The sequence below is a fragment of the Thermobia domestica genome, chromosome 1, assembly GCF_964235325.1.
Source record: "Thermobia domestica chromosome 1, izTheDome1.hap1.1, whole genome shotgun sequence".
Classification (NCBI taxonomy): Eukaryota; Metazoa; Arthropoda; class Insecta; order Zygentoma; family Lepismatidae; genus Thermobia; species Thermobia domestica.
Window position 1 is genome coordinate 217,120,592 of NC_137454.1, and position 26,183 is coordinate 217,146,774.

Here is a 26,183-nt window from a genome sequence, read left to right on the forward strand (position 1 = left end):
TGCCGGCTTCTATACACAATCCCGTTTCTGATCCTATCTTTCGCTTTACGATAAAATTCATCGGCGGACTTACTCATAATTTCAAACATGTTATTCCAGTAATAGTTTAGTTTTTACTAAGCCTTCTGGAAATACAGAGATATTTTAACATTAATTAAATCAATTACCTGATAATTTATACTACTAGAACTGCTAAAGGCCCATCGTTTGTTCCATCTTACTATCAACATCATTTATATCAGTGTATTTTCTCTGCCTGAACATGGGTATTTTAAATTTATTATAACGGGTTCCAACTCTGCCAAGCCTTCTTTCATGAAAACTTCCTCTTGTAGTTTTTCTGCTTGTTCTACTAGGGTTTTCCATTTTACTGTAATGTGACTGGTTTTCTCGCCAATTCGTTCTAAGCAGGCTGGCCTAGTTACTACATCACCATATGTGCGCAAAACTAATGGAATGAATTTTACATGACTTTGCTTGAAGATGGTGTCATTTTTAAATTTTTCGCCCCCATTCGTCTGATGGGCATTTTTTTCCTGTTTTAAATTATAAACATTAAGAATAATTCTTGGAAGATTTGCTTTCTAAAAAACTAGAGAAAGGAAGAAAACATTGTGAAAAATCGATACCTAGCATGAGTATAATTTAATGTCAAACAGTGCATTTCTGTGTGCAAAACTATCTGAAGAAACTTTGTCCTTCTGCATTTTATTAATTAAAGTAAACGAATTATTGTCAGATTTGATTCTAATAGGAATATGAATACATTAGTTACGATCTCACGGCAAGTTCTGAAGAAACTAATCCTGCTTCGAGCGTATCAAACGCAGATACCTGCATAGAGTTGCAAGAAAATATTCACATAAAACATAGAATAAATTAGTAGATTGTTTTGCTCTGTTTTCACACATATAAGGAAGAAAGAAAGAACTAAATATTCCTTTATAAATGTAATTTGATCTTTTCGCTCATTGATTTCCTTTATTCCCTTATACACTGGGAACACTTTTTTATACGAACAATTACGTGAAGCATATGTTTGCAGAGAAGTATATGTGCAAAGCATTATTTCAGTAAGGCTATGAAAAGCTTTTAGTCAGAATGGTCAGCACTGGAAATTAATTAAATATAATAATTTTCCCATGATAAAAAGAATATAACTCCATAGATACAATTTGAATAGTTCATTTTCTAACTTAGATTGTGTTTCTTTCATATTTTGCATACGATAGTATTTCTGTTTTTGTTTACCTTGGCGTTCTTCTCACGGTATGCCTTGTATGTATTAATATTTGTGATATAAAATTGTAGTTTTGATAACTATTTATTGTTTTTGTAAACAATGATTATATTTTCTGATAAAATGTTTTTGTGTAGGTTTTACCTCAGCGACTTCAGGAATGGTCAATATCTCCTTGTATAGCTGAAGAGCAGAACAAGAAAGCTTTAGAAGCGGTGCGAAAGCAGCAGCAGGAAGTTCGAAATATTTTGCAGCAATTAGATACTAGACACAAGGTACGTCTTAGTTTTTGTAAATTAATACAGTGGATAAAGACATCGGGATGCAAGTGAATGTAGAAATAGGAAGTTGGTTTGGGGGTGAAGTATATGCTGTTAAGTAGAAATCATACTCAGTCATGTAATCAATGGAAAGATAGAATCCAATATAATAATAATAACGTGGAGTAGGCAAATTAATTTAAAACTTAACCCAAGTTGAAGCTGATGGATCTGGTCGCGTACATTTTCGTTTTGACTAAGAATATTTAGGCTCTAATTTTAGTTCAGCCTGTTTAGCCCAGTTTTCTATAATGCGCGTATTTTCATGTGAGAGTAGTTATTGTGGAAAGACGCTAGGACCATTAGATCCAGAATATAAACATTTTTGTTGTGGATAGTGATGTGGAGATTGACGTGCCAACTGTAACAGGTGTCAAAAGTTGACATTACTCTTATTGTTTCCAATTGTTTTACGTTCGCTTATGTCGAATTATGTATTGTGCTGAACTCGAGTTCTATTGTATTTTAGTGCGCAATGCCGAGAAGACGTGTCCATTTTGCAGGTATTTCATTACTATAAGATAATAGTTGTGTTGAGATAATGATAAAATCTGACAAAGTGTTTATTTTTTCTAGTTTTGATCATAAAAGATGAGAAAATAACAAGGATCCATCATCTTAATCAATTCTGTACCAAACTACTCGGGATTTTAATAGTTAAATACTAAAATATGTGTGCCACAAATAAGAGCGTAGTTACCGAGAAGTAGTTTAATGGCATGAAATGACATATGTTCTACTACTCGCTGCAGGGAAACATTGAAAGTAGAATAGGCGTTTACGGTGGTGCAGTAAGATGTTTCGTGATGAAACAGAATACATTTGTGTTGTGAGAGAGATTGTGGTATTTGTTTCTAGTGCATCTCCATGCAAGAACAGAATATTTCCCTCTTTTTTTATTTGAGACAGTTTGTTCTTGGTACAATTGCATTAGTGTAAATGCATTTAAGAACTTTCTGCATACATCGATCGATTCTGTAGAGGAGATACTGATTTTAATTCGATGGTCTCAGAGCATTGGGCACCGTAGTGGACACGCTGATTGTTGAGGTTTGCTGCTAGTAGTTTGAAGGCCATCGTACATCTGTGTTCGCAATCCCAAAATGAAGCTAGCGAATGCCTATTTCGCTATTAAATAACTTCGAGCAGAACTATATAATATATGTACGTGAGGCTGGGAGATCGTTCCGCAAAATTGCCTATCGCGTGAGTGTTCGTACTGATTATCAGTGGTATACATGATAAGAGGGGTAAGATTTCTATAGCAGACTTTACTCCTCCGCTTCGTGATACATCAAGAAGCGCCAAGATAGAAGGATCATTTGGTCTACCCTAACTGACAGGACAACGACCGTTAGTAGTACGAGAGCCCCCTCCCCCTCATGGGAACACGAAAAGTAAGCATTCTATTTGTGGAGGTAGATCTACATCCCAGTGTTCCTTTAGCACGATTATCCTTGACACTGTTCATCGCCGAATTAAGTGGTGAGACGAATGGGCGGTGGTATACAGCGATGAGAGTCGTTTCGATCGGGACTCAAACATAGTAGCTGCCATGTTTATATCCGTAGACGTGCAGGAGAACAAGGAATCCGACATATTACTGGACACACATCTGTCATTATGATATGGGGCTGTAAGTTGCACTTCCCACTTGGTTCTGGTATTCATTGAGGGGAGTATGACCTATTGAGTCGTACATTCGTAACGACGTCAGTCCTGATCTGCAACCTTGTATAGACCTTTCACTGGATCCAATCTTCAAACAGGATAACACGTGTCTTCATACAACAAGGACAACTTAATGTGCTTTACTCGGTATATGCGTTTTAATCTGGCCCACTACGTCTCGACATCTGATCCCTGTGGAGCACATACTGTATGACGCCTGACCGGCAAAGTCTTATCACCAGCTACGCCAAGGTCTACAGCGAGTGTAGAATGTCATTTCAGACACAGCATATATATTATCAGACCACCTGCTTGAAGAGCTTCTTGTGTGGCCGCTAGGGTTAGTTACGTGTAGCTACAGCGTTGTATTAATGTGTTTTAAGGCATTTTGTGTAACACGTTCAGAATGTCCTATATTATATTGTTCTCTACAGTTATCTTGTGATTTTTGTAAATGAGGCTGAAAATTAAGTATAATGCTAAAAATATTTTCTCACATATTTTAATACTTAATTCTTTCGGTTGTTTCTTTGTAGGAACTTGATGCGATTGTGGCAAGGGCAAAGAATGCTTCAATTGATGTTCGAAGCGATGATGAAGCTGATGAATGTGAAGGCGAAATGAGTATGTACTGCATTACTTGTGGACATGAGATTCATTCCCGAACTGCCGTTCGACATATGGAGAAATGTTTTAATAAGGTAATTATGTATAATGTTAGAGTTTCGAATGCAAAAATGCAACATTTATAAGTTTGAAGGCTTGTGTGTGAAAATTTATGATTGTATGATGTGAATAAGCCAGTCCAGTTTACACTCACATAAGACTAGCCGAATTCGTTCTCAATATTCGCTTAGATAACAGTGCACATCAAACCTACCAATAGCGTAAAATATCTTCACATGAAAATTTACGAACTTTACCATGAAAAACACTCTCTGCGTTACTTTGGCCATTTGCGGAAAGTTCATTTACTCCATTACATCTTTCCTAGGAATCGCTTTCGCCGTGAAATTCTAAGGTCAATATTTATAAACCTCATCCTTACCTATGAAGAATAAGTATCCTGTACTTGTGGTGTATCTGAACAACTTGATTTTAGAGCCCTATAAATGTTTTCAGCGTCATAAAAGAGGCACCCTTTCAATAGTAACTAAAATAATAGGAGAATATCTGGAAAGTAGTGAATGATTAAGCACATATTTATTTGTGGACCAAAAATTGCTGTGTATGTACTACCCGGTGAACCAGTGCATTATCATGGAAAAAGCTGCTAGGTCCTAAATATTCCAGACTTACACTTGAGAATCTTGCTCCAGAGATGAATAATTCCTTTGTAGTAGGAACATAAAGCAGCTTCTTCTTTTTTGACTTTTAAAAATTTCCTTTTTACCTTTTGATGACTCTCATTAGGCATTTTGACAGTTAGAAGGGACACTGTATAATGATACACAAGCTTAACTTTTTAGTACATCCCCACTCTTCGGACCCATTGTTGTGCTAAAATGACTTTAAAGAAACATTAATACATCTGTAATTTTTAAAAGTAATACTTAAAAATGAAGATACGTAATATAAAATTGTTTTTCCGATGACGAATAGGGTTGGATTTGGGATCATATATTCACTATTTGCCAGTTTTGTATAATAATTCTTTTCGTGTTCGCTTACCCATTTTCGGCGTGGAAAATCACGTTCGATTCCAGATAAAAGGTCATATGTTTCGGATTCCACTTTGAGCTATAGGTCTACGTCCGTTATTATAGCCTCGTTACTGAAAAGAGATGTCAAACTCTAGAACATTGAATTCTTTTCTATACCTAATGTTCTGTGTGTGGGGAAAATAAGCGGTGTTTACAAGAAAACAGCTGTGGAAAAGTGTGTGTAGATATTTAATTCAGAAGAGCGTTAGTAAGATAGTCAGAAGAAAATTGAAGTATATTCATCCCTTAAAATAATAATAAACTTACCTTTTCAATTTTAAATCCTAAGTAATATGTTCAGATACGAAAAAAAAGAAAAGAAAGAAAGACTGATGGTTGTACATAAAAAAAAGGACTAATTAGTGCGCTAGTTTTGGGTGTAAGCTTATTTCTATATTTTATTAATGGGAGAAAAATTTAGAACATCCTTACTTTTGATCTATAATCATATTTGTTGGCCTACATCATCATCATTACTATTATTATTATTATTATTATTATTATTATTATTATTATTATTATTATTATTATTATTATTATTATTATTATTATTATTATTATTATTATTATAATACTCCAATTTCCATCTAGAGTAGCTGTCCCTTCCTCTTAGAGTGCCAAGCGTTTTCTTACTTTTTACATCTCATTCTTATCCTTGGCTGGTGGGATTGGTTAACGCTGATGGCAGTTAGTCAACCAGTACTGTGGCAGTAAGTCGCAGTGACTGTGTGTTGCTGCAGGGCCTTCAGCTGCTAAGCAAGGACATTTCCATCTGTCCGTTATCTGCATCCTCATATTTCTAAGTAGGAAGGGTCGTGAAATCTTCTTGTTGTTTCTAGATTCTCTGGCAGTCTGAGAAGCGATTTTGTGTTTTTGTGTCTGTATTTTGGATGATCCTTTTCTTTGTCTTGCTCCTTAGGCCAGCGGAGTTCGACTTTTTTCTTTTCTTTTTGATTGATGTAGTTTTTATTTGTCATTTTTTAATATGCCACCCTCAGCTGAAAATTGTCCATATTGTGATCTCCCAGTTTACGGAAGACAAAAAGCTGTTAAATGTAAGAAATGTACAACTAAATGTCATGTATCATGTATTTCAGTGGAAACTGAAGGAAATTATGTATGTGAAAATTGTATGGAACAAATAGACTATGATAACACTGGAAATAGTAGTGAAATGAATAAACAGTAAATTTATTGTAAATGAAAATCTTTCTTTGGCTACTTTTCAGCGGCTCATTGATAATTCTTTTGATAAAATGACTCAAATTTTCTTGAGAGAAATAAGAACTCTCAAAGCTGAGATAACTTCCTTACGTGATGAAAATTATCAGTTGAGGTCTCTTTTACAACAGAATGTAATTATGTCCGATCATGTATCTAATATGAAATCGCAATTAGAAAATGAGCAAAGCAGTCAGGTTAAAGAAATAGATCAAGAAAACAGTTTTCCACCACTTGTAAGTGTTAATCAAGCATCAGGTACGACTAATCGGAAGAATGATTCCGAGGGAAGTTGGGTTGAAGTAATTTCAAGAAATCAAAGAAAAATGAGAAGTAAACCTGTTAATAAAGATGTAATAATAATAATAATAAAGATGTAAACCTAAATCAAAATCCGAATGTAGGTATAGGAGTAAAGAATAATTTACGCAAACTGAATGGACTTTACTAAAACAAAATTGGTTTCTAATGCAAAGAAAAAGGCTTTGTTTGTTACAAGATCTAGCCCATCCACTTCTGTTGAGGATATTGAAGAATTATTAAGTGAATATGTAAAATCTGTCAAATGTACTAAACTCAAAACCAAATATGACTCTTATTCCTCATTTCATATTGAGGTCTCTGAGTTTGATTATAATGTTATAAGTTATCCTGAAGTTTGGCGTAAAGGTATTTTAGTTGGTCCGTTCTATGGAAAACTAAAGAAATTAAATGTTACAAATAATATGGAAGAAATGAATGAAAACATAGAGACTCATCATGGAGAACATTGAGTTATGGTACCAAAATGTACGTAGATTACGAACTAAAAATAAACAGTTTTATAGTTCTGTGGCAGACTGCAAATACGATGTTGTTGCTGTCACTGAGACTTAGTTAAGTAACACTTACATTAATGTAAGGCTAAAATTTTATTTACATTTCTGGATGATCTCAATCTCAATGTTGATTATAATGTATCTGACTTAGATTTGGTAATATCTAATTTTGATTTATGTGCTTCCAAGAATGTCCAACCGATTGTGGTGCCTGATAGCTTTCATTATCATGGAAATTACGTTTCCTTTTTTATTTCAATACTCCGTTAGTTGGTAATTTTTCTCATTATGCTTATCATAAGGGCGATTATTTAGCCCTTTATCAGCAACTTTTTGAAGCTGACTGGACTAATATTCTGTTGAATCCAGACCTTAATATTGCTGTAGAAAATTTAATAAAATCTAGTATGAGTAAGAACATACCTCTAAATAGACCTAAATCTAGAAAATATCCTTTTTGGTACTCTAGGAATCTGATCTCATTAATTAAAGCGAAAGAAAACGCTCATAAGAGATTTAAACTTACTGGTTCAAATGAAGATTATAATGTTTTTGCTTACATACGGAAACAATTTAAAGGGAGGTTAAGGTTGGACAAGCTTGCTTATATACATAATATGGAGAATGCATTAAGTAATTCACCTCAAAAGTTTTGGAAGTTTGTTAATAAAAATAAAAGCCAAATAAACCAAGCAATTGGACTTATGGTTGATGATGTGTATGTGTCTAATCCTAAAACTTTAGCTAATTCATGGGCTCACTTATTTGAGACTATATATCAAAGGCATCCTTCTTTACATAATATTGACTTATCGGATTTGGCGGGTAATGATTCTTTTTATTCTATTATTACAACTGAGCAAGTAACTAAGGCTATAAACAACCTTAATGCCAAATCTTCTGGCTTAGACGGTATACCTGCTTTTATACTGAAGGGCATTGTGTCCATCATTGCGCCTGTCTTAACATCTTTGTTCAACTGGAGTTTACTTACTTCTGTTTATCATGACCATTGGAAGATGGTTGTTGTTGTTTCTATCCCCAAGACTGATGGGAAAAATTTATCCGGCTATAGACCTATTTCTCTGTTGAGTATCATACCCAAGGTTTTTGATAAGTTAATATATAATTATTTGTATAATCATGTTTATCCCAATATTACGATCTATCAACATGGCTTTATGAAAAATAGGTCAACTACAACTAACTTAACATGTTTTATGGCTGACACTCTTCCTATCTTTAAAAGTAATGGTCAAATCGATGTAATTTATTTCGACTTCTGTAAAGCCTTTGATAAGTTACCACATGACATCTTAATTTACAAATTAAGACATTATGATCTTTCCATTGTATTTATTATTTGGTTAGTATCATACTTGTCCCAAAGAAAGTTTGTAATTAGGTATAAGAGTAATCTTTCAGACGTATATAACATATACTCCGATGTTCCGCAAGGATCAAATCTATTCCTTATGTTTATTAATGATATAACTGAAAATTTGGATTGTAAATGTTTGATGTATGCAGATGACCTAAAAATCTTCAAAACTGTTGTAAATTTGGATGTTTGTTTGGTGCTCCAAAATAATATTAATAAAATACTACTTTGGTCTCAAAACAATGTACTACCTTTAAATTGTAACAAAACCTTTTCAATGAATATTACGAATAAAACAAATCCAATTTTTTTCACTTATAACATAAATGATACTCCAATTAGAATTGTAAATACGATTAAAGATTTAGGTATTGTTTTTGACAGCAAATTGCTTTTCAAACAACATCTTGAGAATATAACTTCCAAAGCGAGAAGGAATCTTGGAATTCTTAAATGGATGTCCAAAGATTTTAAGTCTATTAAAACATGCCTTATTCTTTATTATTCCAATGTTAGAAGTCATCTTGAATATTGTTCAATCATATGGAATAGAAATATAGATTATATATCTACTACTCCGGAGACAATTCAAGATCCTTTTCTTGCTTGGTTACGCTGGAAGTTTTAAGTGTTATGAAGGTATGTCGTTGGATGAAGTTAGGATGTCATTAGGTATATTAAGGTTGTCTGAAAGAAGGATTATTTTGGATCTTAAAATGCTACATTCAATCCTTCACGGTAATTTGAATCTATCATCAATAATAACTGTGTATACAACCAGTTATCATATAAGAAATCCGAAAATATTTAAACCCATTCAGTTTCTCAATGATGTTCCTTTGTATAAAAGTTTATCAGTAGCCAATGATTTTGCCAGTATTATTGACATTTTTGATCATAATTTTAGTAATATACAAAGACAGTTCTATAATCATTTCATTAGCAGCTGAGAATATTATTTTCTTTTATATAACAGCATGTTTATTTTATGCATGATTTTTTTTCCTTTTCTGTGCATGTATAATTTGCATTTTATAATGTATTATGCTTATTTTTGTTATTTGCATGTTATTTGTATGGAAATTGTAAGTGGGCAGTTCTGTCTGTAATTTCCAGTATGCAATAAAAAAAATATTATTATAGTAAAAAATAAGAAAATGTCGAACAGGATGAAACCAGTTCTAAAACTGTACATTTAATAGCTATTCCTTAATATATATATATATATATATATATATATATATATATATATATATATATATATACAGGTGTCCAAAACTTAAGCATAATGATTGTTCGAGTACATAGGGGACGAAAAACGTCAAGAAGGCACACCAAATGGAACCACCATACCAACGTATCACACGTAAAGGCCACACGAACCCGGAACAGACCAAATTGGAAATAAAACGTGCTATAAGGGGTCACAAAACACAAACTCACAACGTGATACCATAATAGACATATCACAAAAACACTGTGAGACGCACTGGCGGTATCGAAAACATGTTAATATGGGATATGGTCACCCCAAACAGCCATACATGTCTGGCAGCGACGTTCCATGCTCAAGATCATGTTGTTGAAGAGCTCTTGGGGTAGCTGATTCCACTCCTCACGAAGAGCAGTACAGAACTCATGGCGTGTCCTGGGGGGCGGCTGGCAGATTGCAACACGTCTTCCTAATGCGTCCCACGCATATTCAATTGGATTGAAGTCCGCAGAACGCGCTGGCCACTCGATACGTTGGATGTCTTCCGTCTCTAGGCATTCCTTCACCAGTTTGGCCCTATGGGGACGGGCATTGTCATCCATGAGCAGAAACTGTGGGCCCACTGCTTCCCTGAAAAGTCGCACATGGGCATGCAGAACCTCGCCTCTGTACCTCTGACCATTGATAGATCCAGCATTGAAGATGTGCAGGTCAGTACGACCATTTATCATAATGCCTACTCAGATCAGTACTCCACTACCACCATATCGATGCCGTTCCACAATGTTCGTGGGATGTAAGCAAGTTCCTTGTTCGCGACAGATCAGAGTGCGATGGGAATCGTTCGGGGTCCACTGGTGATATTCCCGACACCACTGTAAACGGGCTTTTTTATGTGTCTGCGTCAGTGGAACACATATTGCTGGTCGTCGGGCATACAGACCACTGGCACGCAGTCTCCGGTACACAGTTTGGCGTGACCCTCGCACCCGTGAGGCGGCTGCAAGCTCCGCTGACAATTGTCTTGCAAGCAGGGTCCGGTTCCAACGCGCAGTTATGGTTAAGTAGCGATCCTGCTGTGGAGTCGTAACCTGTGGACGTCCTCCACCGGGCCTACGATGGCAGTCTCCGGTGTTGCAAAACTGTTTCCACAACCTAGACACGACACTTTGTGGCACATTGATGGCTCGTGCTACTGCTCTGTCTGTGTGTCACCTTTTTCCAGGCGCCCAATGATTCGACCTTTGGTAAACGATTCCAACTGACGTCTTTGTGACATATTTCATTAGTATCTTGCTACATTCAACTCAGCAGTACCTTGGCTTACTACAACACTGCACTCACTGCACACACGGAAGGCGCCTTCTTCGCATCCAAGCACTAGTTTTCGATTTTTCCCTATAGGGGGTCAGGCGAACGTTTGCCATAGCCGATTCAGTGCTCCTCACAAGCATCCCACGCCACCCACCAAAACTTCTGTGCTCGTGATGACCTTCCCGCCTTTTACATGCAACTTCTTGCATTATGCTTAAGTTTTGGACATGTGTATATATATATTCACTTGAAGAATCGATCATGGACATGTTGAGTGGCAGTTAAGAACGATACACACTACGCCAAATATTCACATCCTTAATAGACTTTAACATTCAAAATATTTTTATATTTCCATTATTTGGAACTTAACATAACAGTTTTTTTTTCTGTTTTCCCTGCTCGTTACACTATTTGCAGTGTGTGTTGCGTTAGTATATGTTGTTATTTTACGAAGATTTAAAAATTTTAATAAGGACAGTTAGATGATTGAGTGGACTGATTTTCTCATATCGTCCATTACTACAAGGTGCACAAGGTAGTATACCGCGAAATTTTTATGGTGACAGCTAATACGTAGGTTTGAATAGCTTGAGGGTATGTATGGTGTCTACTATATATATTTATTTGAGTATTTACTATTTAATTATATGAATCCTTTGTTTCACTGACAGTACGAAAGTCAAACTTCATTTGGATCCATATACAAGACAAGGATAGAAGGAAATAATATGTTTTGTGATTATTATAATCCTTCAAATCGAACTTACTGCAAGCGATTGAAAGTCCTGTGCCCAGAGCATTGTAAGGATCCTAAAATAAGTGATACAGAGGTAAGTTTTAAGTTCTTTTTACTTGTAATGAAATAATTTAGATAATAGGTTTTATATAAACTTATAATTAAAAATAAGTATTGTATATTGCACTTGAATGGTCAGTGACATATCTGAAAAAATATATTCATGTTTGCCGCAGTTGTTTAGGACATCATCTGAACGAAACAATGGCAATTCTAACTACATGCACTATTTTATATTTCTTAGCACATATACAACATTTATATACAAAATATATCTATCTACGAGTTAAATTAGTTACGTATTCAGGGTGTCTGCAGATCAAGAAAGTCAAGGAAAAGTCAAGAAATCGAATGCTAGGTCAAGAATGCCAAGAAAAGTCAAGAAATGGGCACGGTAGGTCAAGAATTTGCAATGCACGGTCCCAATGTGAACGTAAGGAACGCCTCAAAATTGAAGCAGATGATCCAGACTAACCAGAAATTTTTGACGTGGGAACATGTTCTTTGTATATTGTACATGGGGCGTACAAAACTGCTCATAACAAGATTGAGTGGTGACTTCATGAGTTTCTGCATTCTCTTTTTTATCTGTTCAATGATTGTTCTTCCAGAGAGCAGATTACACACACTTTTCTGGTTCCTTAAGATTTCCTTTAAAGTTTTGTGCAATCAGATGGCTAGAAAACTCGAAAGTCATTAAAAGAGCCTTTAGAAATTATCATGCCTCTTAAAAAGTATGTGAGTGGTGTCCAAAAGAAGCCTCCTCAAACTAAGAACTTGAAAAGATCCAATAATTTCTACAGGATCAGCTTCTATTGCAAATTGTGTTTTTTTATTCTATTGCACTTAGGCTGGAGCCTTTTCTTGCCACATTTCAGCCTAATGATTCACTTTTGTTATTCATATACAGGGAACTGTACAGTCTGCTGCACGGTATTACAACCAGATTCATTCACAAAAACGTCATGAATGGAATAAACAACGCCAGACAGCTCACTACCATTGACTTGACAAATTCGTGCAATATCAAAATGGCTTAGGATGTAGATGTTGGTTTTGGTACTTCTGCTGCTTGCAAAGGTTTAAAAAATCTGGAGATACTGTCATTTCAGAACCAGTAGAGAGAATTTTTAATCACTTTGTTTGAGAATCTGGTTGAAAAGTACCCATTGGTCCGCAGAATTGTTAAAGAGTCCTCTTGTCTTTCACCAGATGTAATGGCGAATACCTCATTACGAATGTCTCGTAAGTGAAAGTGTTAATTATGACACAACAATAAATAAAGCCATACCCTATCCAGGATGAAAATGAGTGTATTCTAAGAGGTAACACAGGTGATAAGATTAGGTAAATTAAATTTACAGTCTTTATTAATTACAAGTTGCTAAGACAAAACTGTAAAATACCTTTAGCTTTTATCTTAACTGGCCATTGGTAGGGAATTAAAAAAATACCTTATATATTGTACTTGGCCAAGAAAATTTCTAAAATCGTCAAGAAAAGTCAAGAGAAGGTCAAGAAATTTGGATTCTCAAAACTTTTGTAGACACCCTGGTATTATCGTTATATACATTAGGGTGGTCCAAAACGCAAAACTAATAGTGGTCGCGCTTCCACAAGACTTATTTGATTCCTTTTGATGCATACTAAGAACGAACGAAATTTCAGTAGAATTAAGTTATTTACAGGTCGCTCCATTTTGTCTTTTTTTTTTTCTTTTTTTCAGTTGTCAGAGTTTAAAAAAGAAAATGTTAATTTGTATTCTCAGTTTACAAAAACGCTTTCTTCAGTGGAGCTTGAAAATTTGTACGATGGTTGTCAACAAATCGAAGAAGAAACTGCTTATGTTTCTCATCTGTTGTCAAGGCTTCATTATACTTTTGGATGAAACTTATACCTCTTTCAGTTACATCATCCACCACATCCATTTGTTCTGATAATTTGCAAAGTTCTTGGAAAAAAGGATTATCTCGCAAGTGTTTTGAAGTTTATTTGAGAACAAACTGAGACTACTTTTCGTTTTTCAAATAGAACATCACATATCGACAGTGTTCTCTCTGTTACTAGACCCTCCAAATTAAATTCTTCGGATTTCTTTGTCAGCTTAAATCGTAGTGGAATGTTCGGTAATGCTGGCCTCTGCAGGCTTTGGACCATCTTTACCTTTGTTTCTTTTGATACTCTGTCATCAAGAAATGCTAATCCTGATAAATGTTCAGACATAAAGCAGAGATATGTTAAAACTGATGCATGTGCATTACTGGACATAGATTCGTTTGGGTAAGTTTTCAGAATTGACAAAAAGTTAATGCTATTGAGAGGTGCTCCGTTGGTAAGTGGAGCATCATGGACTATTACTTCTTCTGTTGATATCTAGTGATCATATTGAAAGCTATGAACTTATATTTATCCAGCTATTAGCACAGCAACTGCGTTAAATTACGTTGTAGTGTTGACACCTATAATGTAGTATACAGGAATACTGTGGCGTATACCCATTACCCACCTAATATTTTTATAGTGCAGCATATATTTATCTTAACGCTCCATTGCATGCGTGCTTAATTGTAACATCAAGCCACGCGCGCGGAGTCTCACTCCGCAGTGTGTATTTATCTTCTATCTAATATGTATTTTGTTTGCCAAATCTAAGTTATGTAGAGTAATAAAATATTAGAACTGTTCAAAGAAGTTTATACTGTAAAATATACGTTGGCAATTGTCAAAAACATTTAAAAGAAAATATTCAACAATTTAAAATCGCTTCAAAACAAGATACACATTAAAAAGAAGATAAATACATATTGCGGAGTGAGACTCCGCGCGCGTGGCTTGATGTTACAATTAAGCATGCGTACGTCATTTTCATCAGCCGATTGCTCACTTTCAGAATTGTGATCGCTTTCTTCGACTATGTCTACATCACTATCATCTGAAGCTCCTATTTCATCTTCTAGTATACGCAGTATCCGTTCTTGTTCTTTTTCGTCCATATTTGTGTACACCGCACGCTGAGGCAAACTCCTCAACTTTGAAAACACTAAAGCACGCGCGCGGAGCGACACTCCGCACTCGAAACTGTTTACTCAGAGCAAACTGCTGATCAAATTCAGTGTAGTCAGTGTGCGCGTGATTGTAAAGGGGGAAGCTAAACGGCAGGTTACACCTGGCGGTGGCCTATCAAATTAAGAAAACTAAAATTTCTCCATCCGCGGAGTGTGACTCCGCGGCGCGTGCTACGAAGGGTTAAATTTACGAATGAATAAGTATGTATGGAGGTGAGCATACGCTATATTTTTGGAAACGATCCCATGTATACTTTCCAAAAATTTTAGCATTAGATCATTTGTAATAATACATGACCAAAAAAAAGTTAAAAATGGAGCGACCTGTAAATATTGAGCAATAGGACTGAAATTTGGCAGGTAAGTAGCTTATGACTAGAGGAACAAAATAAGACTTGTGGAGGATTAATTTGAACAAGTAGATTTTTTGCGTTTGGTTTTGGACCATCCTTATATATATATATAATTGAATGTTTACTGATAGACAGAAACCTCAGTAACCTCAGAAATTGGCCTTCGATGTTTCTTGATACCTTAATACATTTTTCGGCAGGACAGATGTGCACTTTTCGGCAGGACGGATAATTGAATTTGCGATTGATATGACTTGCATTTGCGCAATAAACACTGATGTTTATAATCGCAAATGCTACTCTACTGTAGTTGATTTATTTTTTTCGTTTCGTTTCTGCGCTTTTGGAGAGGCCAACGTCCAAGAAAGAACTAGGAAAAAATTGAAATAACATTAAAAAAAAAAAAAAAAAAAAACGAAGATCGAAGCAGTTTCAGTAATTCTTTGTTTTTTATTTTTTTAAATGTAACTTTAAAAATAGTATAATAGAAAGTAATCTTAAGTTATCACTATAACATGTGCTAAATATTCATTCAGTTATTAATTTTGTATAGATTGAAGCCGAAGATTTTGCATCGGCTACTCGTGAGTTAGAATATGTTCATGAGACTATCATTAAAATATCTTCCCATCAGCAAGATAAATATTAAGCGATTGAGCGGAAGACTGGAGGCTCGCAAAATTTTAGCGATAAACCTTCCACTGATTTCAGGCGCATCCAGGGAAGGATTGTTTTCGTCAAATGAAGGTTGTCAAATGAAGGCAGCGCTCCGAGATCCCTTTAAACGCTATTAGCAAATGAGTCGGCTGCAGTGTTGCCACATCTCTGTACACATTCACGAGCTGTATCTGCAAATGCTCGAGCGTGTGTTTAACTATACTCGTTTACTACACGGTAATGTCGCGGCACGGCCTTCGTTTCATTCACCTGGCCCACATGCCATTGATTATTCCTCGCATTAAGATGAAAATTGAGATCAGTCGGTTGTGCCATTTGTGCCGAGAGAAATGTTTGTCAATGAATTATGGCGTAATAGTGAGGAGACTGCCCTGGCAGAACTTAGGAATGCGATATTATATAGATCAGGGTTTCTCATCGTGTGAATCGCGACCCCAAGGGGGGTGGCAGGAGGGGTTTTATGGAGGTCGCGAAGATAAACGGAAGAGAAATATAATTAAAATCGAATATCGGAAAATATTTTTAAATATTATTTTGAATTTCGTTCTGATAGGCATAGTTTTATATTTATACCAAGCTTTCCAATGCTCCTATATTTCCTATTTTTCCTATATATTTGCATCTCTTCCTATAAACTACTATATTTTCTATATTTTAACGAAACCACCTATATTTTTGTGGCATTGCTACTTCCACTAGTGAAAATACTCGTAACAAGGAAATAAGGTGTGGGTGGTTGGAGGCCCTTTTTTCTCGACAGTAGGGTGATTGAATGGAGACTTCTGTGTTTCGTGCTTTCCTGCTTATTGACTAAAGATAATTATACCAAACAATATATGGTTAGCGCAAAAAGTATTCATACACCTACAAAATGGAACAAAATAATAAACTAGTTTCGTCACATTCATCAATAATTTCTGTAGAGTAGTGATTTTAAAGAGACATAAATAATTTATTCATATTATCTTCTACGCTCTGACATGGCTGACGTTAGTGTTGCCCAGGCAATGATCCAACCCGCATCCTTGAAGATGACTGAACTACAGAAAATTCAAGACGAGCAGAACAAAAAGAAACGGAAGATGGTAAATAAACATATTCAGGCACTGAAGAAAATGAAAGTGGAACTGATACTTTTACTGTTATATATATTTCCTTAGATGCACCAAGTTCTGTGTGCAAATGAATATTTAGATATCACAGTGTTTAGATACTTAACAAACTTCGTATCATGTGTTTTGTGAATTTTTTAAATGAATTTTGTATTGATTTTTACAACTTACGTATGTTATTTGGAAAATAAAAAAAAATAATATAGAAATGATATTATCTTGCAAGTGATGAAAGTATTTACATCTTGAAGACGTACAAACACTGATTTTCTGATGCAGATTCTTTTTACACTTTCCTTATGGTCGTTGTTTAATACTGGTGACCATTTTCAACAGGTGCAGAGTCGTTTAAAAATCAATGTAAATGAAAGAGGTACGATGTGAAACTAATGAGAACTACATATTGAAATACCAGAAAAATACAAATGCAGTAAAACCTGCATATTGAAATACAATTAAAATTGAAAGCTAGTGAGATACCTGAGCATGATGTGATTTTATTAGTTGGCAATGTCCGGTTCAGTCTTCGTGACGCATACTATCAGGTCATTTAAAATACTCAATAACTTTTAAAAAACTGTCAGCTTTTTAAACCAAAATTAGAAACCACTTCATTTTTTAACGTATGACCCAAGTTAAGGGACTTAAGAAGTTTCAAAATTTTCAAACGGCCTCCATTTGGAAACAGTATGACGGATCAGGTTCGATATTTGTAATATGAATGAACTTTTATTTTAATCCATTTGCTTTTTAGGGAAGTTGCTGTATCCACTATATACAAGAAATGGATTCTACTATTATAGAAAAGATGGATATCGTGAGCTCTCCGCAATAGGTATATAAAAAATCCGGAACAAGCTTATTACAAACCAGAAATTATAAAGGCGAGTTAGCAAAAGGATGTGATAAAATGGGAGCCGAGATAGAATAAGGTTGAGAGCCACTGATCTAGATCACAAAGCTTGTATGATACAAAAAGTGTTCGAACTCGTAAATCTATGCTTGATACTCAACCGTGAACAATTTTGGCGCCACTGATTGATATAGTGAAAACGGGTATTATGTAAAAATTTAAGTTTCTCTTATCGTTTAGAGCTCAACTATGGACCCATTATAACCATTAGGTCCATAGTTGGTATAATGTAATGGAAGTTTACTAATTGGTATTTTTTTTAATATTAAACATGTTCAGTTGTATCATTTTTCATGTATAATTTTTCCTCACTCAGAAGCACTTTGAAGGACTTTTTCAAGAGAATGCTTGAATTAACAGTGTTCTACACAGTTAAAGTAACTGTTCTGTTGTGCACAGTTGTATTGTGGACCAAATATGTCAACTACTTCAATACAAAAACCCAACAGTCTGTACTTGATATTGCAGAATAATATTTTTTTGAAGTACGTTACATATATTCAAAGTTTTGCATCAGTTATCACTTAGGCGTGTAAATTTGTCTGTACAGTAGTACGATGTATTTTAAATCTTACAGGTGTGTGGATGTCCTTTAGTTGCCAATGTTTTTAGTCCTACCGGAGAGTTCTGCCGTGCCCCGAAGAAACACTGCATGCGTCATTATTGCTGGGAGAAATTGCGTCGGGCAGAGATAGATATGGAACGTGTGCGACAGGTATGTATAGAATTTTTTGTAGAGGTAAGCCAATTGTGCATTTCTTCCTATGAAAACTGAGTTCCAATTGAGTTGTCATTCCAGAAGATTTGGAAGTTTTGGCGTACCATATTTCCAATGTATTTAAGATTCTAGTGTATAACTGCGCTAGTAATGAATAAATATTTGATAGATTTTGAAGTATGTGGTAAAAGGTATAGCTATAGCAGTGACAGAAATATTGTGGTATCGCACATAAATTCTGGATCATGGTCGATCTTCAGGGCCGGGTGCCGATTGCTTCGAAGCGGGCTCTGCGCTAGAGTGTAATCAACTTTCAAATATACAGAAAAATACATTGCATATACTATTCTTGACAATCAAAGTGATTGTGGTGTCTGAAGAAAAATGATTTTTCAAGTTGAAATCACCTATTCAAGAACGTTTGAACAGTTCAGCAAATTTTGCTCATTGAGTCTGAAATTAGCAGAAGTTTGAACTTAGACAAAATTTTAGAAGTTTTTGCAGAGGGGAAAAAAAAGCTTAAATAAAATAATAATAATAATTCATTTATTGCTTATGAGTGTTAAGTGATGTTTAGAAGTTCAAAAAATATAATTTATTTCTTACAGTGCACTTAAATTTTCGCCTTTTCTGAATCAAAATATCCTTTTTCAATCAATCATTTCAGTCATTAAAAAAGTGGTATTGTGAGTATCTGCTTTTCAGAGGTGATACATTTTGATTGTCTTCCATTTTTTATCACAGAGAAATAAAGCCTACAGTAGACTTCATATATATATATATATATACAGGGTTATTATGAAAGTAATGAGCATTGCTTTAGAAAAACTGTTTTATTGTTCCGATTGTTACAAATCTTTAAAATTCCTCAAAATACGCTCCTTCTGCATCGATACACTTCTGGAGACGTGTTTTCCACGCCTGGAAAGCATCTTTAAAGTCCTCGGCTGGAATGGCTTTTAAAAACCTTGTAACATGGGCTTGAATGTTCTGCATGGAGTCCCAATGTTTTCATTTGAGGTCTCTCTTCAAACGGGGAAAAAAAGTCACTAAGAGCCAGGTCAGGACTATAGGAGGTGGGGGACCACTGGGATTCTGCTCCCGGCCAGGAAGACGACGACGGTGAAGGTGGTGTGACTTGGTGCATTGTCGTGGTGGAGTTTCATTGAGTCTTTGATGTCACTTCGAACGCGGGCGACCCTACATTTCAGTCTCTTGAGCACTTCTAGATAAAACCTTGCGTTGACAAGTTATCCTGGTGGCACAAACTCAAAATGGATGCTTCCTCGAACGTTGAAGAAGACAATGAGCATGGTTTTGATTCGGGATTTGCTCATGCGCGCCTTTTTTTGGGGCGGGGGGAGGATGAGGTGTGCCACTTCGCACTCTGCCTTTTGGATTCTGGATCGTATTCGAACATCCAGGATTCGTCTCCAGTTACGACCGAGTCTAAAAAGTCCGGATCACTTTCACACAATACCAACAACTCCTTGCAGCGCAAAACTCTTAAGTTCTTTTTGTTCGTTCGTCAACACCTTCGGCACAAGCTTCGCACAACCTTTCGCATTTGCAGGTCCTCGGTCACTATCCCATGTACCGCAAATGTTGACATGTTTAGGATGTCCGCGATTTGTTGAATGCTCACACGCCGATCTGAGCGCAACACTTCACGCACACGGTTAAAGTTGTCCTCGGTCCTGGCCGTTGTTGGGCGTCCAGAACGGGGCTCGTCGGCGACATCCTCCCGACCCTCCTTGAACGACTTGTGCCATTTTCCGACGTGGGATCTTGACAAACACTCCTGCTTGTAGGCCTCTTTCAGCATCTGGTAAGTTTCCGTAGCATTCTTACCCAACTTGACGCAAAATTTTATAGCGTAGCGTTGTTCGAGCGAACCCTCCATCGCGCCGTGTTACAACTTGTAAAAACGTGCTTCATGCGGATCGACATCCACACGCTGTCACTGCTCGCAGCAGACTGACTCTGGGCGCGTTTGGAAGGACAGACCACCCACTACTTTTTCCGCGCCGGCAACGCGCGCTGCGGTGGATTGTTGAGTCAGGGTAGCATCATGCTCATTACTTTCATAATGAACCCTGTATATAAAGATCCTGTAGACCTTAATGTAAATTTGATGGAAAAGTGCCCCCCCCCCCCTTCCACCCAAAGAAAAAAAAAGTTCTCAATTGGACCCTACAACTCTTAAGGCCAGCCCTGCTGATGATAAAACAACCGAGATACTAATGTTTAATAAATTAACCACTAAACGGTGTTAAAGTTTACCTCTTTAAGTGTTTTGTTAATTGTAATTTGATTCCTTTTTACCTTGCTGGAAACATAGTCGACCAGGTATATTCAGAGTAATATCTTCACTGCTTTTATTTTGCATCCTACAGGTTGTTTCTGGATTTGCAGAAAAATAAAAAATTCCGATTTTCACCTTGAATACTTTATAAAGGTAAAGAACTGTAAGATATCGGAATGCTTGAGAGAACGTAAAATCATCCACAGCTATTGATTATTTGAAATTTCCAAAATATTGTGCTGCCTTATTTACTGTATTTGAAATTAAATCACTGCCTACCTCAGAAAATGTATCTGCTATGTTTTAGGCAATTTCAGTATTTCCCCCTGTAGTTTAAGACAGATATTTTAATTGATTGCAATTTTGTTTTCTAACCTGATATTATGAGTAGTGTAACTGTGCTGCTGTTCTAAATGATAAATTTCTGAGATAAACAGAACATCTGAATAGTGGCTTTCTTTGTGTATTGTTGATCATAAGCCGCTGCAAATGCAAAACTAATTAAGATTCTCTTTCTCAAAAACTTCAGGGAATGTGCGGATAACAGTGACAATCATAAACCAATGGTACAAAAATGTATCTGCCCACTCAGGAACAGATACCTGTGGGTTAAAGAAATGAACCTCGAAGAATTTGACCGAATACACTTACGTCATGTGGGTCACCATCAGTTGACCGTCATACGTCCGGGTTTTTGTTAGTAAAAATATTCAATACGAGATGTAGTTACCGCAACAGCTATGTAGGCTGTGTAGCATGCACCTATAGTACGGATTAGACCATCAAGCTCCTGTAGTAAAGTATCCCACTCTAGTACAAGCATACTGCATAGTTCAGCAATTTTGACTATGATGGAGGTTTAAGGCCCGTCACCGTCATGTCCTATGGACTTTAGGTTCGGTAGTCGCGCTAGCCACTCGAGACGTATGAAAGAAATTCAGGACTGTATGCACCACGGAACAGTCGGACATACTGTTCAAGAATGATGCATTTGTAAATCTCAGCTATTTCCGATTGCTGCTGGAACACACAATCCTATCTCATACCATGACACTAAGGCCTTCATACCTGACCGTTTCAACAACAAGCAGATAGTGAGGATCACTCTCTAAATTGAATCGTGACTCTCATTGAAGAGTGCACTACCCCACTGTTCTGGGGTTCTCCCACTATGGGCTATAAGTGCCTGGCGGTGCTGTTTCGTGAGGAGAATGCACTTGATGGATTGCCTTGCATATCATGTGCATTCATGTAACCGCTAATATACAGGTTGATGTGATACTTTGGTCTCTCTGGGTCTGCAACTGCAAGGTCTCCAACTAATGTATCTGCTCTACTCATTGCACATCAACAACCTCCACCGTACTGCATTTCAGCTTTCATCAGCCAGGAAATGATTCCACAGTCGCGATACAATACTGGAGAAACATTCAAGTCCCTATCCACACACTGCTGCCTTTGCCCCATTTTTAATCTTACCGATGATCTGACCACGCATCACATCATACACGTGTGTTTTTTGGACCATCGTGTGTTTCTAGAACACGTTTACTATGACTGATATGCGCTGCACACACCGAAAACCGCAACTCACTGTGTTTTTCTCTCTCTATGGACGTTCTTAGAGTTATCGCAGTCATAAAGAGCACACGTGTCTTCAAACGGCTGATCCTACGTCATTTCAATCAAGCGCGTCGGCCCGATGTTTAGCATTCACAGGATTAACATGACAAGGATTACTTTTCGAAATTAAGATTTTCCTAAGTTTTGGACATGAGTATATAGAATAAGAGAGAAAAACCTCCTCATATTTTCTGTGGCTTTCAAAAATTAGTATAAACTGCATTTAATTATTTAATTAATGAATGTAGCAAAATACAAGGCGCATGTTAAAAAAAAAAATGACGCTGGGTCGGCAGGACTGATGAAGTTGAGTATATCGTAGTATTCTGTGTTTGTAATAGACATTGCATCGTCCGAATTGAGTTGCGTACGTGGGAGTAGGCTGGTAAGGTGAAGGTGAAATGGCTGCCACAATACAAAACAAGAAAGCGCGATTTAGTTGCCGGTTCACAATAACTGAACGTGCCAAAGAGTTTCTAGAAATGTCAGCGAGGTGAGTGCAGAAGCTCACAAAAAGCCAAGAATGACAGCTGCACGTGATTAATTTTGATTCGCTGGGGTGAGGATTGGGCTGACTTCTTTTCTCATATAGTGACGGGGGAAACCTGGGTATCGGACACCACTGAGGAGACGAAGCAGCAGTCAGTGCAGTTGCGGCACTGAATAATCCTCCTAAAACAAAGAAACTTAAACACCTTCAGTGCACAAAATCATGGCTATCATGTTTTGGGATTAAAATGGCGTGATTCTTGTGGAATTCTTGGAGCTAGGACGAACAATTATAGCAGATATGTATTGCTATAACACTGAATAATTTGTGACATGTCTGCTAAAATCGGTTGAGAGGAATGCAACATTGTGGAATTCATTTGATCCATGACAATGCCCGCTCACACACAGGTACTCGTACTGTTGAGACAATTTAAAGATGTGGATGGGAGCTATTCCCTGACCTTGCCCTCAGCGCTTGCTTTCTTTTTCTTCGCCTGAAAAAGTGGCTTGGCATTGAAGCGTTTCAACGACAGTGAAATGCTCATGACATAGTTCTGTACCGGCTGGATTCTCAGGCAGCAGATTCTTACACAGAGGGTATACAGAAGCATGTGTCACGCTACCAGAAATATGTGGAGGTTGATGATGACTACGTCGAAAATTGACCAAGATTTGTATTTGAATATTAATCACGATAAATTCTTCTATCGTTTTCTCCTTGATTTTTAAAAAGTAGTTTATTTATTTATTATTTTTTTAGACATTCGCCTCTTATTAAGAGAAATACGAAAGAAGGTAGCAACTATAGATGTGTCGTACATTTTAATACTTTTATTCATTGTGTAATATGCATAATACATATTTTTTTCTTTGGGTTCTTTATTTCTAGTGGCTAAAAATAGACGAACTTTTGGAACAAGAGCGTCAAATCCGACACAATATGGCAAGTCGTGCTGGTGTCTTGGCACTGATGTTACATTCAACCTATAACCATGAGCTGATGGAGAAAATGACATCAGAGCAGGAACAACGAATGGCTGCAATGGCTAATTTTCGACAATCAGACAGCCGCCATCGTGTTTAATTGATAAGATTGTAATATATTTGTATAACAATTATGGACTAAATATATATTTAATACAACTACATTGATCTTAGAAGTTGAGTTTGTAGAATTGAATTAAGAATGCAGTTTGTTTACTTATTCAATAGTAGTCCATACTGTGTTTTAGTCTGGAATGTAAATATTTTTAAACTTCGGATTTAGTTCATAATGACTTGTTATGGTACAGGTCCGGTAAAAGTTTCTTGTGATTTGTTGATAGAACCATTATAGTTGTCAGATCAGCCAAGTTTTGACCAAACCTTGAAGTAATTTGTATCAAGCTGAAACTTTGTCTCGGTGTACATTGGTCGATCATCTCTCCCTGAAAGTCCCCAAAAATCCGATGATGGGCTTTGGAGTTATGACGTCATCAATAAGTTCACCGCCGAAAGTTGCAGCAGCAGCGATTCCGTTAAATTAATAAATCACAAAGAAAAAAAACATATAAAGTTGAAATTTATGGGATTGTTGATTGGTCTGTCCTCATCTCTCCATGAAAAGTCTCCAATAATCTGCAGGCTATATTGGAAAATGGTAATCATTATTTCTACCTAGTACCCTTTAATACCGTGTAAAACGTAAACTATTCGGCGTAACTATAATAATGAGGTGTCATTTTGCCCGTGAAGATACTTTCTCTTCCATATGTGATATATATTGTAGTTCTTGTTAGCATATATATATATATATATATTAGACATAATCATAATCATGAATGAATAGCATATTACTGCATGTTGTACCCTTGCGAAAACATATTAGTGACCACTTGAGACCTGCCTGCTTACATCACATCTTCCACTGCAACCACTTTTACAACTACAACTGATTAACTTAAGCAAGTCATCTAGAGCAGGAGATACAGTCATAGCATCTGACAGTGAAGTATTCCCAATGTTTGTCAGTCCCATCTAGGATTTAACTGTTACGAAGCCAACGTTGTATCTGGTGGTATGTTCTAAATGCATGCTGGCGTGTTGTCTCTGATTGGTGGTAGAAAAGAAAATGAAATAAAATCTTTGAGTTTTACGTCTCACGATTATGCCGGCTAGGCTAAAGGAGACTGTGATGAGAAATGATTGAAATGGTGGAATGAAGAAAGTGGGGGGAAACGAGAGAACCCCGAGGAAACCCACGCACACGGTGTTTGTCCACCATAAGGTGGTAGAAAAGAAATGCGAATTCAAAATCGTTACCAAGTCTGACGTGCTACAACTTTAGTAAAAATTGAATACCTTATTTCGTTCAAGTTTTCTGATTCTCTTTCACCATACACTGAGCGCCAAGAAAAATTACTCAGCTACAGCAGCAATCCACTCGCCTTTGTATTAGCATGCCTGAAAACACTCACTGCGCTTCGAACTGTTCTGCTGTTTTTAAGCAAACTGTAAATTGTTTTCTTCATTTTCCTGTATATAGCTGTGGTGGTGTCGCAGCCAGAGACAACGTGACAGAAAAGTAAGGTATCAGCCATCTCTCCAAACCTAACCGAAGTTTGATATACTGAGAACACAATCCTGGCTACGCATTAGCATGGTTATGGATGCACCTCGACAACATCTAGCAACAAGCATGATTAGTGTGTGTGTCATTTCCTACAACTGCCACTTCTGTGTTAGGTCATTTTCACACGCACTAAATGGTGTAAACACAATCACTTCATGTGCATCGTCGTCTGGTTTAATGTCCTTTACTCCTGCGTTTTGTAAACGATCTGAAAGAAATCCTATTATGCGGTATTTGTTGGCCTCGTTAAGAAAATCTTCCTGGAAGACAATAGTTTGCATCGTGGGTGTAAACTGAATGTCGGGAGAACGACTGAGATAGCTTCTTCACTTTCTCTCTTCGGACTTCGTAGTAAGATGCTGGTAACCATGTAAAATCACAGTTATCTCAGATGGAAAATGAGTTACAACATATGTCACATATGATCGGAATATATTTTCATATGTACCTGGTTTTGGCCAAACAATTTATGCGAGACTGATCCGTTGTATATTAAGAAAAGTGACAAAAGAAGTAACACAGTATTACCTGGTGTTAGTGTCCTACGTGATTAGAAATTACTGATTTCTCAGTTTTACACATTGTTGATCCACTAAATAGAGAAAGTGGTTTGGGTGAGGTATAGAAATGTGG

General features: G+C 36.5%; 1 protein-coding gene across 4 annotated transcripts in view; it reads left to right on the forward strand.

Annotated features, from left to right (window-relative positions):
* LOC145693862 (CXXC-type zinc finger protein 1-like) overlaps positions 1-24,087 on the forward strand; it is a 149,094-nt gene extending 125,007 nt beyond the window's left edge. For all 4 annotated transcript variants that reach the window (XM_081770052.1, XM_081770053.1, XM_081770061.1 and 1 more), the window contains 5 exons: positions 1,378-1,515; positions 3,768-3,932; positions 11,556-11,714; positions 18,379-18,516; positions 23,829-24,087. In XM_081770052.1, the coding sequence (XP_081626178.1) occupies positions 1,378-1,515; positions 3,768-3,932; positions 11,556-11,714; positions 18,379-18,516; positions 23,829-24,023 (795 nt within the window). In that variant the 3' untranslated portion in view covers positions 24,024-24,087. The remainder of the gene's footprint in view (positions 1-1,377; positions 1,516-3,767; positions 3,933-11,555; positions 11,715-18,378; positions 18,517-23,828) is intronic.
* Positions 24,088-26,183: the final 2,096 nt, after the last annotated feature.